At 35.2% G+C, this 20,882-nt stretch overlaps 2 protein-coding genes across 8 annotated transcripts in view; both read right to left on the bottom strand.

Annotated features, from left to right (window-relative positions):
- The window catches only part of LOC141439970 (uncharacterized), a 44,468-nt gene extending 35,652 nt beyond the window's left edge, over nt 1-8,816 (bottom strand). Inside the window, exon 1 of the mRNA XM_074104431.1 lies at nt 8,624-8,816. Coding sequence (XP_073960532.1) covers nt 8,624-8,680 — 57 coding nt within the window. The 5' untranslated portion in view covers nt 8,681-8,816. The remainder of the gene's footprint in view (nt 1-8,623) is intronic.
- A 3,866-nt stretch (nt 8,817-12,682) lies between these two features.
- unc-13 overlaps nt 12,683-20,882 on the bottom strand; it is a 382,374-nt gene continuing 374,174 nt past the window's right edge. For all 7 annotated transcript variants that reach the window (XM_074104223.1, XM_074104224.1, XM_074104218.1 and 4 more), the window contains 7 exons: nt 20,586-20,717; nt 20,238-20,381; nt 19,695-19,914; nt 19,127-19,225; nt 18,505-18,667; nt 17,935-18,061; nt 12,683-17,032 (listed from right to left, as the gene is read on the bottom strand). In XM_074104223.1, coding sequence (XP_073960324.1) covers nt 16,847-17,032; nt 17,935-18,061; nt 18,505-18,667; nt 19,127-19,225; nt 19,695-19,914; nt 20,238-20,381; nt 20,586-20,717 — 1,071 coding nt within the window. In that variant the 3' untranslated portion in view covers nt 12,683-16,846. The remainder of the gene's footprint in view (nt 17,033-17,934; nt 18,062-18,504; nt 18,668-19,126; nt 19,226-19,694; nt 19,915-20,237; nt 20,382-20,585; nt 20,718-20,882) is intronic.

Here is a 20,882-nt window from a genome sequence, read left to right as displayed (position 1 = left end):
TTATACAATGAAATGTTAAATTATTGATTCTTAGCCGTGAAGCCACATTTATAGCTACGTTTATGGAAATAAAAACAGAACGTGTGTCTCAGATAGCATCATATTCACCCTGATTTATACAAGAAAGACGCTCGATAAGGAAACGCTTCGAGCTTTTGATAGTTGAAACATGATAGTTTAAGGACGCAAGTTGACATTATAAATTAAAAAAATTCTTTGGAGACTTATTTTTAGATAAATACTAGCTTTTGCCCGCAGCTCGATTATCGCGCGCTGTTCCCTCGGGAACTGTGAATTTTGCCAGCATAAAAAGTAGCCTATGTCACTCTCTGGCCCATGAACTATCTCTACGCCAAAAACCAAGTCGATCCATCGCTCCGTTTCAACGTGAAAGACGAAGAAGGAAAACATCGTGAGGAAACCTGCACAAACCTGCGAAGCAATTCAATGGTGCGTGTGAAGTTCCCAATCCGCACTGGGCCCGCGTGGGAACTATGGCCCAAGCCCTCTTGTTCTGAGAGGAGGCCTGTGCCCAGCAGTGGGACATATATAGGCTGAGATGATGAGATGATGATACTTACTTACGTAGAATGAGATACGTTATTTATATGAGACCAATTTAAAGTTTTATACATTTAATTCGCTTGTGAATGGCACAATAAAAAAAACGAAAATTTGCAGATTCGATACTGTACGTTGCGGCAGTCGCAATGAGAACCAACACTAAATTAAAACTATGATTAAACATAAAAGAAAATAAACTAATAACAAAATGAAAACTAGAGAAAACGTACAAAATACTCTAACGTGAAATACAGCGGGGTCAATAGACCCAATGCTGAGACGAAAGCGTCTGTCCATATTTATTTATTTAAGTTTAAAATCATCTATTTTATGATAAAATATGTCATAAATAGTTGTGTTAGTCAGTCCATGAGGCTGCAAGGGCACACATTATTTTAAATAACAAAGTTTACTAACCGCAAGACTCAATGGGGTTATGTTTGTCGTAGTAATGGCGTTTATCGCAGATTTAATAGTATTAATATTTCGAATATGGAGGATTTAATATCTCGGGTCAGAACGAGCACAAAGGGGAGGCATCATTGTCCTGAATTCATCAGTAAATAAATAACTAACAGGTTGAGGTCAATGAAATGACTTTTAACTTATTTATTTTATAAAAGCAATTAATAGCAAGGTAGATTAAAAAATGCCATTAAAAAAAAAGTTTTTATTAGTTAATCTGTTTGAGTGGCTTTGACTTAATCTTAAATACAAATTACAGAGAAAATTTTCGATAATCTTCATGTCAATCTTTCTCGTATCAAATAAAAAAGTTAGATATTTATTTTCCTAAGTACTTCGCTCCTATTTAAGTAGTAGAACCACTGAAGTAGAACGCTTCTCTGAAAATACTTACTCAATTTTTAAGGCGAATTCAATAGCTAGCTAAACTATATTGTAGTGATATAATAATATGATTTTCGTGGTAATTTATTCCTGGAAGGGGAATTCACAGTTCATCAGAAGGCCAGTTTATTTTCATGCTATTTCAAGAATTTCCTAAAGGTCTCTGCTCATTAGAACGTAGCATACAGCATTGCAATAATTATGACTCATGCATCCATATTCCTTATATGATAGAATATAACTTGCCGCCATGTTGCAGCCTACTACGTACGCTCGTACGACGTACGTATTAGAATCAGCCGGTTACAAATAAAGTACGGTAACCAACGAGCGGTGGACACACCTCTTTCATTTAGTAGGTAGTGGGTCCGGTTGATATAGGTACAAATTTAAAATTTATTTGTCGAGCCGGAATAAACGAAGTTAATCTACGACCTGATAATCCGTGGCCTTACGGAAAGTTACACGGCAACATGAATTAGCAGGTCATGCATTACTCTTGTATGTACTTATTCTGGATTGACAAATACTCGGTCGTATGTTAGTCACACCCGACCAATGCTTGCAGGCCACAGTATGCGTTTGCAAATTGCACAACACGAATTCATCCACTAATTAATGTGGATCTCAGAATCTACAGTTCGTCACCTCGTTAGCACGAATCTGGATGGGTTACAAAAGCGTCTGTGCTTTGATTGTAACGCTTCCTAGTATGACACGGCCTAATGAGCAGATACCCTAAGATTAAATCGTTAGCCACGATTGCGAATTTCAGTGATGGGTTAGTATTTCGAAATAAAATTAATCAAAAACTGACAAAAATTCAATGTCATTTAATTTTATTTGACACCCAACTTTAAAATTAGTTTGGAGCTTGTAATTGTTTAATTTTTTTACTTTTCTTTTACTGATATGAAGTATTTTATTTCGGTGCTAGCTGGAAATCAGCCCTGGGTTTTTTTTAACGCTTCAGCATTATGCTGAATAAGTGACTAATTCACAACCGCAATGACAACATATTATCCTTCGTGTTGTCTATTTGTACTTAAATATTGGTGTGTCTTGTGTTGTGAATAAAATTTCTTTCTTTCTTTCTTTCTTACAAAAAAATAGCATTTTTATCTGAAGAAGAAGAAGAAGAAGAAGAAGAAGAAGAACTGAAATATCAACTAAAAACTAAAATATCAACTATGAATAAACAAAATATGAATAGTGGACCTAAAGTAGAAAAAATTGTGTAAGTAAGTTCTAAGAAAAGGTTTTCTTTAAACATGTAGGTATAATTTACATCTAAATATAACTATTAGGTAGGTAATACTTATAATATTATTATAACTATATAGCCAAAGCCAATTCTATTTATATAATGAAACGTGACCTAGGAGATATTAGTAGGCACAGTCGAAGAAAATCAATCATGTGTCGTCGTAGAACCCTTTTGCTGCAAATATTATGTTGACATTCCATACATCCGTCCCAGATAGTACGTGGAACGTACATGGGTGTACTATAACAGAGTCAGATATGTCTAAAGTGTACAGCTACTGCCTGAAAATATAATGAGGCCTCATATATTATGTAGGGATTAGGCTTAAGTGAGTCGTGGATGTGTGCTAACCGCCTTAACTTTGCTCTGAGACAGTCAAGTTAAACACACATAATAATGTAAAGAGGATGCTTCATAGAATTGAGTGTGTAGAATGTGAGTACCGCATTCCACAAATAGATTTTGTTAAGAATATCTTAAAAGATTTATGAACATTAGGTTTCATTTTTCTGTTCTCTTTTTTATCCCTATTTCCTCTTACTTTAAAATCCATGCCATTATACATTACTTTCGACGCCTGCAAGGAATATCATCGGAACTCATTTTCACTAATTTTACAGAGCGGCACATCAAAGATTTATATTTTTTATATAAAAAAAAATGTTAAGTCTTTGGTACAAAACCTAGAGCTAAAACTAAAGAATTTTTTGATTGTTTTGTCACAAATACATTTCTTTTACCCTTTTTAGTGACTTATCTACGAAATTAGAACATTTCGTCTGGAAAATTGTGTTGTAACTCAGACATACAAGTCTCTTTGTAAGTATTCAATGTTAGTATAATAAGGAGTTATGTCGAGAAATAAAAATGTAAATAGAAATACTTTTTTTTTCATGCCAATACGACAAATGCAGTTTGAAAGGACTATGTCGTAACTAAAGTTGGTATTTTATTCACCCCAGTGCACCCTTACTTACAATGTTTTTCCATGCTCTAACTTTTAAACGCGAAGGAGTTGAGATACAAGGATAAAAAGTAAAAAAACTTAATCTCATTTCTTGCAGAATCATGTTTGTAACTCAAAATTGACAAAAAGTGAGTTAAGATGATATTCCTTGCAGGTGTCGTTTTATAGAATTTACTATTGTTATAATTTAAAGAAGTTATTCTGATTTTTATCAAAGATTAACTCAATTCATCATGCATTATAGTCACAATGATAGTAATTTAAAATTACATGATCTTATTTCACCATTTTAATATAGTTCATTAAATATACTTTTACTGTTTTCATTGATTATTAATATGAAATTTCGCGTTTCTTTTTTTTATAACCTTCTTTTAAGTTTTTAACATAACAATACAGAGACTCGTTATTGTAACAAAACAACTATGTACTTAAGCTTCTCCGTGTCATAGTCAAATAGGAGTTCGTGCTGTTTATTTGTAATATGTAATAATATTGTCTTGTGTTATTGTGAATAAACGTATTTTCTTTCCTTCTTTCTAAGCAATACATAAAACAGGAATAATACACAGAGAAAAACATAAGTAGGTACCTAAACTAAAAACTTGAAAAGACTCAAACTTTATTTTTGTACAACTTAATAATTAAACCAGTCTATGTAGTTCACTATTTTATTTAAAGTCAACATTAGGACTAGATCCCACAGAGGTAATTTATGTTTTCCCTAATGATATACTATTTACATTTAATGCTACGCTAAGCAATGGCTTCCCGCGATCTTTACTCGATCGTCCGTCCACCTTGTCGGAGGATTACCTATCACTTTCTGTTACGAGTACGCCAGTTCACAACTTTATTTCAATGCGAAACTTAATATTGTTTACTGAACATTGTAAGTTTATAATTGGGTAGTGGATTCCTGGTCAAAAACATCTTGTTCTACATATTTACTCCGTCAGTTAGATTACCAGAAAATATTAGACGCGTATTTCTTCATTTTGTCAATCAAACAAAAAAGACAAAAATGAAGCGCGGCATAGTTCGGGCACAGTATAAAAAACCGACTAAGAACGTGTCGTGCACGCCCAGAATAGGGTTCCGTAGCCATTACGAAAATCAATCAAGGATTTCGTATTGTGTACTAAATTTTAAATTTGTCCTGTTGATAAATAAGGTTTCGAAAATTATTGTGATTTTTTAAATTCCAAAGTTTAGGTATTAAACATAACTAATAAATTTTCTAAATTGCAATAAATCTTGTTTAGGTTAAACTACTAATAATTGTCAAGCAATCTTAGCCGCTATAATTTTCCTTGTAAATTTGATATATTTACTACCATTCTGAATTTTTTCACATTTTTCCACCCAACAGTTTAGATTTTTGAGAAGGGGGGGCTCGATTTCAATGAAAATTTGTAACTTAAAGTTGTATATTTCGCAAACAGATCATTGAATAGAAACATTGTCTTAGCAACCCCCCAATGGTTTTAAAAGGCCTATCCAACGATACCCTACAATATAGGGTTAGAAGAGAAAAAAAATAACCCAAACAATTTTTTTTACTTTTTTTTATTGTACCACTGTCGGCGTGACTGATATGTATATTCATGTCAAATTACAGCTTTCTATTACAACCGTCTCTGAGCTTACCCGCGGACAGACAGACACACAGACGGACAGACATGGCGAAACTATAAGGGTTCCTAGTTGACTACGGAACTCTAAAAAGGAGCAGTATACCGCCTCGGCAGCGTACTTGATATAATTAACTACGCCGGCTCGGTACACAAACTAGGGCTATCTAGGAATAGGGCTGCCGACTCTACTAACTGTCACTCTTCAGTTTGATTTGATAATGTCACATGTAATTTAAAGTAGAGAAAGGATTAGGAGCTTTAGGAAATTATGAAAGGAATGGACTAAGCAGTGTTTGACAAAAAGGCATTTTACGTTATTTTAATAAACCACAAAACGTGTTATGTTTTAAACGGTTTTATTTGGCTTCGTAACTACATATATTTTTTACCTACAAATTAGCTACGGAGATGTATTTGCGCCTCTTCTGGGATGTGCGAAATGCTTTATTGTTACATTTAAGAGTATAAAAATTCGCATTCTGATAAATAACTTCATTCATCATCATCATGAGTAGAGCCGTGGTGGCCTAGTGGTTTGACCTATCGCCTCTCAAACAGAGGGTCGTGGTTACAAACCCCGGCTCGCACCTCTGAGTTTTTCGAAATTCATGTGCGGTATTACATTTGAAATTTACCACGAGCTATGCGGTGAAGGAAAATATCGTGAGGAAACCTGCACAAACCTGCGAAGCAATTCAATGGTGCGTGTGAAGTTCCCAATCCATGCCAGATGATGATCATCATGCCAGCCTATATACGTCCAACTGCTGGGCACAGGCCTTCTCTCAGAACAAGAGGGCTTGGGCCGTAGTTCCCACGAGGGCCCAGTGTGGATTGGGAACTTCACACGCACCATTGAATTGCTTCGCAGGTTTGTGCAGGTTTCCTCATAGATATTAGATGAATTTAGACATCCGTACACCGAACAATACTTTTAATTCTGTATTTTAATTTTAACCTAGTGCAATCCATCTGACAGAGTACATCAAGTCAGTTGCTCTGTCACATTGGTTGCGCCAACATTGTTCCGTTGATTTCCTTTAAAACCGATACCGGTTGATATTACTCATTTAAAAGCCAACAAAATCCCGTGCCTTTCATTTAACCCTTAATAAGGCCCCTTTTATGGTAGTATCACAGAATCAAAAGCAGCTATCGAATACATACCACATAGCTGGCAAAGAATATTTTTTAAGCTAGTCGTATTTTGAATTATTACAATGGAAATTGTGACGTATTACAAAACTTATAAGGTTCAATTTCCAACTCAATGCAAGTGGTCGCTAAATTGGGTTAAATCTTCAACAGTGCTAAACTTACCCTCATTCTTGTATGTTTTAGTAAAAATGTGTCTAATGTAATTAACCGCGAATCGTGATCACTCAGGCTTAAAAACTATCTCTGCGCAAAACATTATGTTGATCCGTTAATCCCTTGCTGCGAGTAAGAACACGATTATAAAAAATTTTGCTAACGATTTTCCACTTAGCGTGAATTGCACCAAATCACATAGCGAAACGATAACCAATTAAACGAGCCGTCATGTCGAAGGGACTTTATAGTCACCATAGAACACCATACCACCAACCAATAAACCATAGACCAATGAACAGATAACCGTTGGGGGAGAAAAGTTCTCGAGTGGCGACCCCGAGCCGGAAGACGAAGCGTTGGCAGGCCTCCCACTAGGTGGACTGACGACATCGTGAGAATTGCGGGCAACCGATGGATGCAAGTGGCGAGTTGTAGTTCATTGTGGCGTTCTAAGGGGGCGGCCTTTGTTCAGCAGTGGTCGTCTTCCGGCTGATGATGATAAATATAGCCACCATAGCAAAACACATTCTTGGTTTAATCAATTTTTGGTTGCAGAAATTTAGTTACTCGGACATTAGACAGCTGATTTAATAATGACTATTGTTTAAGACGCTTAGTGCAACTTAAATAAGGCATTATTGTCTAATGCAATCGGAATCACGATCGTTTTCATTTCTTCTTTTTGTCACACGGTATGGGATGGAGGTGAAAAGAGATGGCGAATGCGATCGCAAGTGCCTAAGCGTTGGACAATACAGCCAATGGTTAGTTATATTAAAATTGCGCACTAAATCCTCTTTTGGTTCTATTTAGTGCAGAGGGTGACCTATGGCAGAAGATTACAAAAGTCAGTCTCATACGTACATATTGACTGTTAGTGTTATTGACAGTTATTGTCCACCGCATAAAGATCTAATTTAATAAGAAATACTGCTATTATCTCGCAAGACCCCCGCCATAGCCAACCGGAGGCGCTCCAAATCAGGTGAGCGCTTCCCTTTTGGTATCAGCGAGCTCCTGGTCTTCCGAATTTATGTGCCATACCGAATATTAATTGTAATTGTTTTTAATAAAAATATTATGGAGGAGCTGTGTATATTGACTCTGTGTGCGGTAATTAAAAGCATTGTAAGAATACGTAGTAGGTTACAATTCGTTGCGTATAGTTCAATAAGTTTGCGGCATATGGCAGAAGCTAGCTGGCTTGAATAGTGAATACAGCCAGCTACACAAAATAGGCGCACATTGACGTCGAGATGTGTAGAATAGCCCGATTATACCTTTATCTATATGGTAGTTGGTAAGAGGATATATGCAAATAAAATGAGCAATATTCGACGAGTTAAACCACAAAAATAAAGATAACATTAACAGCAATAACTAAATGCGTAAGCTGTTATGATTCAAAACATCAACCAATAATAATAAAGAAGATAGCACGCAAGGTCCCGGTTCTGTGCATGCGGTTTCTTGACGCGTTTGGAAAGAGCAATATTAATCTAATTATATCACGACGTTTTTGCCAACAAATAACACATGCAGGAAGTTCGTTTTGGTAAAACGATGGTTAAAAAATAATATCAGCTTCTATTAAAAGTAATGTAGGTACATAGTAAAAACAAAATAAATGTTAGGCAAGGTAAAAATGCAATTGCGCAAATGGATAAAAAGCCACTTATTTACTCAGCTTAGTTTCTAATGAAGTTAATTAATTGATGAAAAATGGGCTTTACAGAGTCGGTGGCAAAAAGTAACATTTCTTTAGTGTGTAATGTAATCAACTAAAATCTATTGTAACACGAAAAAACCTGTGCAGCGACAGCGGGAGAGGCAAACAATTGACAACATCGATCGTTTAAGGAAATAACACTTGACAAAAATTCTAATCCTCTTATTTGTTCTTTGAATACACATCATTGTTGAGTTTGTAGTAAGTACATACAACTAGTAGCATCCTCGAACTCGCAAAAGCGCTTCAGTTAAAAGGCTTTCATTCATGCACAGCAACAACAACAGAAGCCTTACCCGCGATCGCCGTTGTATCTGGTCATCTCCAGGGATGGTAAGGAAATTTCCGCTCATCTTCACTATAAACCACTACCGGTTCAAACAAACGGCTTTGTTCTTGAAAAACGGTGTATAAATAGCGCGACACTTCAAACGTGAACGTGCGTACGCGTCGGCCGTTGGTAATGAAATGCTGAAGACTAGAGCTTCATGAATGGGTGACGTGTTTTAAATACTCCCGCCGTGTGACGTCACGCGCTACGCAAGCATGTATACGAGGCGTCTGCGTTCCGATCTGTTTGTCAGTCGATCCCCAAATAGCGTATGGCAGTCAGCTGTGATTAAGAAAATCTTGACGGGATGTTGTCGCATTTTCAGAAAATATTCTTGTTAATGAAATGCGGATTACTCGGATGTTGAAGCTCTTGCTCTTCGCTAGAGTTCGTAAACTCTAATAATAAACAAGGTGTTAATTACAAAACTGAAAACCTCAGACACCCCAAAAATATTTTTACATTTTAAGTTAGTTGATTGCATTTATTTTTGAATATCTACATTAAGTATTTTAAAAGATATTCGTGTGTTTTGCTAATTCAGTAATTCTACTTCATTTCTAACTCTACACTCATAATATGTATTGTTAGTTGCGCTTTGCCTTTTTTAGGGTTCCGTTATTAGAAGAAAATCACACATTGACAACAAAACGGCCAGGATAAATTATCGAAGTAGTATGCAACCTCGCTATAATATTATTGGCGCCTGTTGCAGTCGTAACTTTTAGACTGGGCACAATAAAAAAAGGATTTAAAAACACAAACACAACCTGATTTAAAACATAGTGTAATCGAATCTACTATCGAACTTTTTGGTTTTCAGTTATTTAATTAACACCTTTTTGTATATACGAGTTGTAAGTTTTAGTGGAACTTCTGTTGATTAATATGGGTCGTAACATAACTTGACTACACTTTCTTTGTGAATGGAGCCGACAAGTAATCAATAATATTGACTGGTACTTCAAAATATACCCTATCTTCTATTGTTATCCTAAAGAGTTACTTAAAGATAAATATAGGTGCTCTGGATTGGAAATCTAATTGTTATCATACTTACATTCAAGTGTTTTCTTCTTAACTATTGATTTAAGTATTCAATACAGGTTGCTAACAAATTAATTACATATAAAAAACCAGCCAAGAGCAGGGAATTCCTAAAATTTATATCATTCTTCATTGAGGTTGTGTTAACAACAACACTGTCCAAAATTTCAACTCTAAACCCTGCGGTTGAAATTCCCAGATTTTATCCCAATCCCGTGGGAATATCGGGATAAAAAGTAGTCCGTGTGTTATTCCAGACGTTGCTACCTACATACCAAGTTTCATGACTCTAAACCCAGCGATTGTTATTTCAAGTTTTTATCCCTATCCCGTGGAAATATCGGGATAAAAAGTATCATTATATGTTTTAATCCAGGTTATAAATTAACTTTTTTCCAAATCTCATCCAAACCCGTCCAGCCGTTTCAACCTGAAGAAGTAACAAACATACTCAGAAACTTTCGCATTTATAAATATAAGTTGGATAGGATTAGTAGGATAAGATAAGATAGTGGGATTGAGTTGACAAGACATAACGGAGGGCTTACTAGACAAATATAAATGGATAAACTTTTCTGGCAACGAAATAGGATGGATCCAAACTCGGTTTGATTTGAGTCGTTTAATATAATTATTTATGTTTGTTTAAGCTTTGTCTAACTTTAATAGGCTTTATCTTCACAAATATTGCACCAGAAATTTTGTTTATCAACCAACTGTTACCATATTATTATTTGATGGTCAAAACTTTGTCATCCAATGTGGAAGTACACAATAACTGCTTGTGCTTACACAATTCCCTTAGGATAAAACGAAAAAAAAACAGAAAAGTTTTTACTGAACCCAAAGTGTAATCCGTTCAAGACTATTTCCTCTTTATGTTATACTAGTGCTTACACGCGGCTTCGCACACGTAATTCATTAGACCCAGTAGCTGAATTGAAATTCCAGGATTTTTTAAAATTGCCGTGGGAATTCCAGAAAGTTTGATCGTGTTTTTATTGACGTTACATTAAAAACAATCATGTTAAATTTCATGGCCCTAAGCCCAGCGGTTGTTGTTTCGTGATTTTATTCCTATCCCGTGGGAATATCGGAATAAAAAGTAACCTACGTTTTATTCCAGATATCAAATTTAATCCAAATTCGTCCAGCGGTTTCAGCGTGAAGGTAATAAACATACTCACTCACTGACAAACTTTCGCATTAAAATATAATAATAGTAGGATGGTTATGAAGTTATGTATACATATAATAAGACCCCGCTATCGGAGGTGCAATTTGGTAGCTGTCAAGTCTTAGGGATGGGTAAAAAATATTTTGAAATACTAACAAAATGTCGATAATTTAACTTTACCATAATGAGATAATGATAGTCTAAGAATTCAATTAAACGTGTTTATTTTGTAAAACATGACTACTTACAAAATTAATAATGTACTAACATTTTTAATTTTTAAACATAAAAAAAACTTTAATTAAACCCATTATATTTTAGCTCTATTAATTTTTAGAAATATGTCTCGTAATAATATATTACTATATTTTAAAAATTTAGTAATATATTACGAGATATATTTCTATTGAAGTTATTTTTTTCAATTAAATTTTTAATGCTTATTCATTTTGTAATTATTCCTGTTTTACAAAATAAACACGTTCAATTAAAGTTTTAGACTGTCAGTATGGTAAAGAAAAAAAAAACTACATTTAGTTAGTATTTTAAAGTATTTCTTACCCATACTCGTACCTTGACAGCTACCAAATTGCACCTCCGATAGCGGGCTCTACATATAATACATACCTTTACTCTAGCCTTAATTTATTTTGTCTCTAAGTAAATTGTCTGTACCTTAATCTCAGTTATCTCTCAGTTAATCTCAGTTATGGCTTCGATAGATGAAACCAATGTTAATCATATTCTTTGTAAATGCTTCACTTTTAACTAACCTTTTTATTTATTTATTTCATTTACTTGCGTCTAGAGACCAAAAACAGTTGAACGTTGAAATTACCAAATCCAGTGTGCTATTTTATGTCCGCTTCGTACTTTAAATATAAAAAGTGTAAATGAAGCCCCAACCGGTTTTCACCTCCTTTTTCTTTGGTTTCACAGTAACTCGATATTTTACGAAACCCCATCGCTACTGGCACGCGAGGGGCTTTAGAAATGCCTAACTTATCACTTTCATAAGCATTTTTGGAATTTTATCCTACTAGCTTTTACCCGCGACTTCGCTCATATTTTGAACCATTACATGTGACAACCAGAGCTACCCTTTAGGTACCTATTGATTCCATGGCAATTTATGTGGAAATACCGGTGTTTGCCGTTTGGGCAAAATTATGTTTCGCCAAATGTTTCATTTTTTTCTCAGCGTATTTTCTTATGGTTTTATAGAGCACAGTAGGTTAGGTTAAGTTTGTTTTATGGAAGTTCCGAAAATAAAATGGTTTCGGAGGAATTTGATAGTTGGGAAATGAAACATTTGGCTAAATATATTTTTCCCAAACGGCAGAGAACCCTTTATATAAATAAATATCATGGGACACTTGACACCAATTGACCTAGTCCCAAACTAAGCAAAGCTTGTACTATGGATATAAGACAACGGATAAACATACTTATATGGATATATATTTATTGCTATCCCACGAGAACTATGCTATTTTCCGGGATAAAACTCTTCTATGTCGATAATTACTATTGCTTTTGCTTAAACTAAATACTATCGATAGTGGATTATCGATCGGCAACACTAGTTCAGCGGTTTAGACAACGATGAAGGTAACAAACAAACAAACGAAGAGACTTACAAACTTATGCATTTATAATATTAGTGAGAGAAGAATATAAGTTCGGATATAAATAGCAAGTATGTCCAGTTCTCTAAAAACTATTCTAATTTCTAATAACAGGTCCCCCATTTAAACCGTAGAATCATAATCCAACAAACTCAAATGAAACGAAACAAGATATATTTGAAATACGGATATTTATTTATTTTTTTCATAAAAATTCTAAATTCAATAATGTGTTTTAAACATGTAACATTTACATATATGCATTTATACAAAGATATATGCAATGTTTAGTGATTTTAATACTAAAATTGGAGCGTAACAGACTTACAATGATGCCGATGCATGTGACGATCACATTTTATACTTAAAAATAATATTTACCAAGTATTGTCAATTGGTAAAGGTTATGTGTCAATTACAATTTTCCAATGAGATTATGAACACTGTGCGCTTCACTTTTACTCTAGCTCAGGCCGCGACTTCTCACTAGCCATGGCGGCCATGATGGCGGGATGTGAACTTAAACGATACAATTTACATAATACTGTTACTTTGTAGATTATGTATTATCACACGCTCTGTATTGTTTAGTCGTCCGTAGAGTGCGGGACTCGTAAGTCAATTATCTACAAATGAGTGAGACGAGAATGACTTTAGTAACAATGAAGGATTGAAACGAGACAAAAGAAATGAACCCAGCGATATGGGACAAGCAGTTCACTCGTTACGACTTATAAAAACTGCAACACTCTATTCAACGCAGTAACGATCGTTTGGAAATGTTTAGAATTTAAAAATCATCTACCTTTATCATTAGGTACGTATTAAACTTTTGAGATGGACAAAAAATATTTTATCTATACTTGAAACGTTTAATTTTGACTTTACTTATTTATTTAAAAACATTATTACCTTGAATAGACTGTACGAACGCTAAACGGAACGATTTAGTTTGAATTGAACGATATTTCGCTTTAGCGCTATAGAAATAGAAACACAGATTCAGTCGACTCGGAAATACAAATTCATTAACAAAATTATTATTATTATATTATAAGACGAGTAAATATATATTATTATTTATTGAGATTTGGACTAGACAAACCACATGTTCTATCTATAGATATGTAATCCATGATAAATGCTAATATTTAGAAAATCTAACTGCCGTGGTTGTAGTGATGTGCTTCTACACATCGTATACATTTTCAAAGCCACTTAGACTTCGTATTTTTATAATAACATCACATTGACCTTATCATACGAACCACATTAACTCTTACTGGCATTAGATTCTATACTTCATGTTAAGATAACTGTATTATACAATCCAATACCTTAAATTAAAGGTACCTACTAATTTGAAAACACTAAAAATGGCTCATAAATCTTTTCGTACTGACGCTATGATTTTACTTTTTAATCAGACTAATTCGATATTGATGGAACATTGATTGAAACATTAACTTTATAAGTGGACTGTCTCTTTTACTTTGCCAGGCAACACCAATTCTAATTCTATCGTAATCTTGACTTGAGTCTTAAATGCAGCAGCAGTGTTAATATTTTTTCCATCCTACTTATTGTAGCAACATTGATCCGCTGTTACAATTTTCAATAAAACATCACACACCCTCTTTAATATTTGTACCATATAATTTGAATAAAAACGGTTTCTTCTATGAACGGTAACCAGACTTACATAAGTTATTCCACACTTATTAAAAAACATACAACTAACACAGAGATATACTGTTAACTAACACATGACTGTATCCTTTGTTATTCAGTTACCATGTCGTATACAAAACACAGGGATTCAGAAACTGACGATGGTTGAAAATGAAATCGTTTTAAGAAAATCATTTTAAAAGTACACAATTAAAAAGTTCGAGAAGCTAATAACGTACCGGCTTTTATTATTTTAGTGTATTAAGTAAATAGGTATCAATTCCACGATGTAAAGTGAATTTAATTACAGTGCCATTCAGTGGCTGGCTAAAAATTAAGCAGTTAAAACGAAATTAAAACATACAATTCCAAATTATTTTCCAAAAAATATTAAAGTTGAACTCTTTTACTCGGAGTAAACTTATAAATCTGTAATTTATCAAAATATATGTACGTCTTTCTATCGGGCAAAGTGACAGTTAAAGTTATAAACAAATTAATGTTAAGTAAATGTATGTGAACTAAACATGCCATGCCATGTTAATAAACTAAAAATTATGAAGATGTTCATTAGCCTATTTTTTAGTAAAATCGAATGATGCGCATGTGTAAATCAAATGCTATTTATAATTAAAATAGAAATCAAATGCTATTTATAAATAATGTCCTTGAGTACATACAATTTGTTGATACAGAGCTAAAAGATATTTTTTTTTTGGATACCGGATAGTTTACGCATATCTAACACCAAATTCTAAATTTCTATAGAAAATGTGTGATGTAGAAGGAAGCCCGTAATTTAGCACATTTACGAGTACAATTAGTTTCGAGGCAGTAGGCATAATTTTTTTTTTTAAATCTAAAACTAAAATGTTCAAACAAATATGAAAACTTTTAGATGTTATGTTGTATTTTTGGTGTTACGATTAAAAATACAACTAAAAATGTTATATCAAATTTAACTCACAATCATAAACATAATATAAGTAGATACAAAAATGATGTTTACCAGCAACGATAAAAAAAATACATTAATTAAAATATTGTTTTTGTAAATTTTATTAAATAGAAGTCTTAGTGGTATTGAAAATATACACACACACACAAACACACACTAATATATTAACGTGATGTTCAAACGCTGTGTTTTGAGTTTGGACTGTGATGATTAAATTGTCATAATAATAATATTATCTTGGTAAATCAACGATTCGTTATTTTATTTGTCGCAATAATTAATAGCCTTAACAAATTATTTTTTGAGCACTGATTGTTTAAATACTAACCACCCACATACTAATTTTAAATGGAATGCTTACAATGAAGTTCTTGAGAAGGAAGTTATTAAAATGAATAGTGTGTAAAACCATGGTATCAGTGCCCTACTTATAGATGATCGAAAAGAAGTTAACATCAACAAACAACACGTCAATATGGAATTTATCAGCTAAAACAGGTTTACATAAAATATTCATGAGATGTATCATTTTATAACAATATCACAATTTTTAATAATTTATACACAATGTTATAGGAGATTTCAAATTACATTTTAGACAGGCCAAGCATAATAAAAGTAATAGCAAATATTTGAAAGATATTTTTTTATATTTAGTTAGTATTTACATATTTCAGTAATATACTGCAACAACATGGACCGTAAATACAACGTAGAACATTCGAGATGGAACACAAAAGAAAAATGTTAAAAGATTCGTCGAGACCTTTATTAAGGATAAGAAACAATATCCATCATGCCATTTTCAGAACACTCATCTCCTATACAATCATGCTCGCGTAACTCAGACACGTCTCCATACAGCACGCAATATTATCATGATATTATTATACAGAAAATATTTTTTCTTCTTTACTTCGACATCCAGTACACCGTTAACACTTAGTACCTGCTAACTCGACACAAGCAAAGTATTCTCAACAAACAAGGAAATAATTTACATAAGGCCATATATTATTTTACTGTACACGTATAACGAGTAGATGATTAGTAAGATAAATGTCGATTTAACATTAATGGATTAGGATAAATGCATCCGTATTTGCGACAGTTTGGTCCATACAAGTATTTATTACATAAATCGTGTGTTACGCCGTCCACCACTCTAGCTACCCAGCAAAAGTGTACAGGGAACAAAAGCGTTCAGACATTTAAATTTAAATCCGTTTAGACGGACTGTTAAAATTGGATAAACAGACTGGAAGAATAATAAAAAGTCACTCTGAGTGGCAAGAAAGTGCAAAGTAGGATTTGCTGAATATCTATAAGCCGTGGACGTCGCGGCGCCCGCGGCCGCCTACGGTCAGTCTTTTCTGCTAAAGTTTACAAATTTGTGCAAAATATGTCTACAAGTTGCGTAACTTAATACTGTTATAATATTTACAAAATTCGCCAACGAGGCCATACAAAATGAAAGGAACGAGCACTGACCGGGACTGCCGGAGCGCCTAACGTCACGTCTGTTTCGTTCCGGCGGACTCCGCGGCCGTATGTCTCACAACTCGTGTGGTAAAAGCAACTTATCGAAAGGCGAAGGGACTTTCAAGGTTTCCGGGTCCGGTTTCACGACGGCCCGTTTGGTCCTCGATGGTATCCGTTCGGGTTGCTTTTAGAAGAACAGTGGCTCGTGGGTGTCCCTTACGCGTTTCACGAGGGTCCTTGTCCGGGGCCGCCGGTGCCGGCCGGTGCCTCTGACCGCATCTCCGACTTGAGCTTGACGAATTCTTTGGCCACTTCGTCGCTGTGGCGCTGCGAGAGGATCCTGAGGATCGTCCATCCTGTTTCATCCATCTTCACCCGAGTGCCGAGCGGAAGCCACGCCGCACATACGCTCTGAAATTAATTCATTATATTTTATGAAAATATTGTTCAATAGTTCAATCGTTTGGCATGGTGACACTGACAATTTGTATAACACAATTGAAATTCATTCATTTTGGTGTCGTTTTCTACTTAAAACAGTCAGCTACAGAAATGGATGAGCAGTTGTGGAGCTCAAAATGATATTACACTCAGCAATAGTTTTTAATGATTCACGGTTACTTTCTCTTTATCTATTTGTTACATTATATAAATCGTGATTACCTTTAATGAGCTTCCGACTCGCGTTTTTGCAAGTCAGTCAACGCAAAAAAATTAAGGGTAGACCAAGCACAGTTTACACTAAAATAACATTTACCTGCAAATTTCTTCAGTCTACCCATAATCATGACGCATGCAACAAAGCAAGTATCGCATATACTTATGCGCTATGCAAGTATCGGAACCTCATTAAAGGTCTTCATGGTCATCATCACCAACATATCGACTTACATTTTAATCTCAACATGAATTCAGTTGATGCAATAAGAGAGTGACTTGACCGTGGGGTGCCCGGGCAAGAATAGCTCCCACCATCCCATCCCGTTGGGTGTCGTAGAAGGCGACTAAGGGAAAATCCAGAAGACGGGCAGCAGCGTCTTCTGCATACACAAGCCGCCTGCCAAGCGTGGGGATTATGGCAACCCCCCTCCCCCTCAAATAGAAGAAAGTCCTCGTGTGGCGACCACGAACCGGAAGACGAAGCGTTGGCAGGCCTCCCAGCAGGTGGACTGACGACATCGTGAGATTTGCGGGAAACCGGTCGATGCAAGTGGCGAGTTGTCGTTCTAAGGGGGAGGCCTTTGTTCAGCAGTGGACGTCTTTCGGCTGATGATGATGATGATGATAAATAAGAGAGAAAATTGCTTTAATACCTGGTCAATGTTGTCGGCAAGTCGCATGACCGCCACGCCAACAAGCCGGTCTTCACGCGCGAAGCAATAGTCGCGCACGCAGATGTGCAACTCAAACAACTCCAATTGCTCGTTTGCACTGATCATGCTGCGGATAACATAGTCAGAGTAAAAATTAGGTCTCCAAATAATAGTTTGGAAGAGAGTGATCGGCATAGCTGCCATAGTACTTAATGCGTGGACAATGTCCATAGGATCTTATTAACAGAAAATACCCGTAGATATACAATAGATAATCGACCCAGAACTGTGCAACTTTATAAGGAAAAATTTAATTTAGGATGAATACTGCACAAGCGATAAAATTAGATGGATAAATTTTGACGAAAATCATTACATTCATCAATATAACTTTAATATGGTACGAAGTCAAATTGAAAATCGTCGGTACTTTGTTAATGGTAACAGACTTACCAGCATCGGTACTATACTATGATAGTATTGTTACAATTGCTAATTAAAACCGCAAAATATTACGTCGTGTCCACGATAAATTCTCAAATGTATTGTTTTCAGTTAAACATCACTTACAAATGGAAAGTTTCGTTGAACTTCGGGCTCCAGTTGTTGCTCTTGGACTTGGTAGCGAACTTTCGCTTCTTGTCGGCGAGATGCGGCCCGATGAGGTTCACCTCGATGAACGGACGGAACATGCCACTCTGTATCACCCACTTCAGGTCGTTCGCTGCTACCACTGGAAGTATACATTACTTTGGTGTTAAAGATGTTCCTGATTTTTTTTCCAAATTACACTGAAACTAGGAAACATAACGACATAACGTAAGACAGCCGGTGAAATTACTGGCACTTGAGGTATCCCATCTTAGGCCTCTAGGTTGGCAACGCATCTGAAATACCCCTGGTGTTGCAGATGTTTATGGGCGGTGGTGATCTCTTACCATCAAGTGACCCACTTGATCGTTTGCCATCCAGTCGAACAAAAAAAAAACCAGAAAAACCTAGAAAATGTAACTGATGTTAGGGATCTAATTGAATTATTCTATTATACTATTAATATACTAATATTTCAATGCGAAATTATTCATAACAAAAAAGTCCTTCTGGTTTCAGATTGATTTAGAAAAAATGTTTACAAACGGGAAAAATCGTACAAAAAGTTCGACGGCTTCTCTTCTTTAATTAGTTAATTTACCTTTCACAGTTATTTTCTGTTCGCCGGTTCCTGGATGCGTAAACAAGTCGACTTGCACTGACACCTCTCCAACGCTGCCTTCTTCCGCTACCGCTGCGTCTGAATCAAATAGTTTTCAATTAATATTTAATGTTTTTGATATTTTTTCTATGCTTGAAGCATAGTTAAAAGGAGCCATTGATATTATTTTGTAGTATCTGCTAAATTGGTGATTTTTTTAAAGTAAATTTCTACAATTATAACGTAAGTAATTAAAAAATATCTTTCATAATATCAGACGACGACATGGTTCCCAGGAGACAGCCAGCGTTTCCGCGTTAGGCTCAAAATTTGGCGAAAATAGCTGCCAGCCTTCTGGTCGCCACTCGTTTTTGCTAGGCATAAAGAAATCTCTTTTACAAGTTCCTTCGCACCTGGACCCCATACGGCTAGCAGAAACTTTTCTACCCCATGATACAAATATTCTGAAAACTTTCTGAATCTGAGAAACATTGCTGTTAAGAACGAGCACTTTCATTAATGTAAGCAGGAATAAAGTCAATTTGCAGAATTTACAAGTAAAACCAACCTTGATTCTGCTGACTCGTCACAAAAGTTCTAATCAGCGTATCAGTAGTCTGAGTGTACAGACTGAGGGCGTATCGCAGCGATTGCAGTTCCGGACTCTTTTCTAAGAACGTCTTCTTCAACCCATTCCCACCGGCGTGGAAGTACTGCTTGATAGTGTCTAATGCTGCGTCTAGTACCGCGCACTGCTTTGGCGTCAGACTCTTCTCGGCAGACAAGTGCTGTAAATTTTATAAAAAAATTACAGTTACCCTGTTATAAAATTATGATATTTTTTAAAAGAGGTAAATATTCATTCTGAGAGGAGGCCTGTGCCCGGCAGTAGGAGGTATGCAGGCCGGGATGATATAGATGAAATATTCGTATCAAATGAAGAAACTTTCGATGTTAAATTTCATTCAGTCCACCCTTTAGACAAAATTACACTAGCTATAAATTAAAAAAAATCTGGTTACTTTATTAGTCAGACCTCTATTTCTAGCAAAGTGATATAAGTAAAATATCACTTTTTCTCGCGTTTTAATCGGAAAAGATTTTGACTGACCTCTTTAGACATGTCCATCACTCCAGACAGAGCGTGTTTAACGTCTTGCTTGCCAACGGTGCTCTTGAAAAGTTGCGTCATATCTTCAATCTTTGCATTAGCTGCTAGGTTCTTAGCATTATTGGTCAAATTCTTCAACATCATCTGAAAGCCAAACAAAATATGTCAATAATAAATTACCACTACCATGTCATAAGTTGATCTACAATAGTGTAATTCTGTTTCATATCATATTTCATTCTTATTATATTTCGTCCTTTTCTCTTATGCAGCTGTCTCCTGGATCTGTGAGAAAAGGACCCACTAAGTGACAAATGACAGTGAAGTCTTTAATTTCGATAATCTTACCGTCTTATCAGTCATAGGCGGAAGCACAACAGTTTTCTCGAGGATCTTCATTACGATCTTCCACAATTCCTTGAGCAGTCGTTTGAGAACAGTCTTTTCACAAGATTCAGCATACATCGTCAACGAACCATCCTGTAACAAATATATTATTTTACTTTACCTCTTACTTGCTAAATTAAAAAAATCTGCGTTCTAGTCTCGTTTGTCTCAGGTAATAGCAATTTTACAGATTAAAAGTAAAATGGAAAACAATAGACCAAAAAAAAAACCTTGAAACTCAGTCGTGCGAATGCTGAC

The sequence above is a fragment of the Choristoneura fumiferana genome, chromosome 21 (assembly GCF_025370935.1).
Source record: "Choristoneura fumiferana chromosome 21, NRCan_CFum_1, whole genome shotgun sequence".
In the NCBI taxonomy this organism is placed as follows: domain Eukaryota; kingdom Metazoa; phylum Arthropoda; class Insecta; order Lepidoptera; family Tortricidae; genus Choristoneura; species Choristoneura fumiferana.
This window is presented reverse-complemented; position numbering and strand designations above follow the sequence as displayed.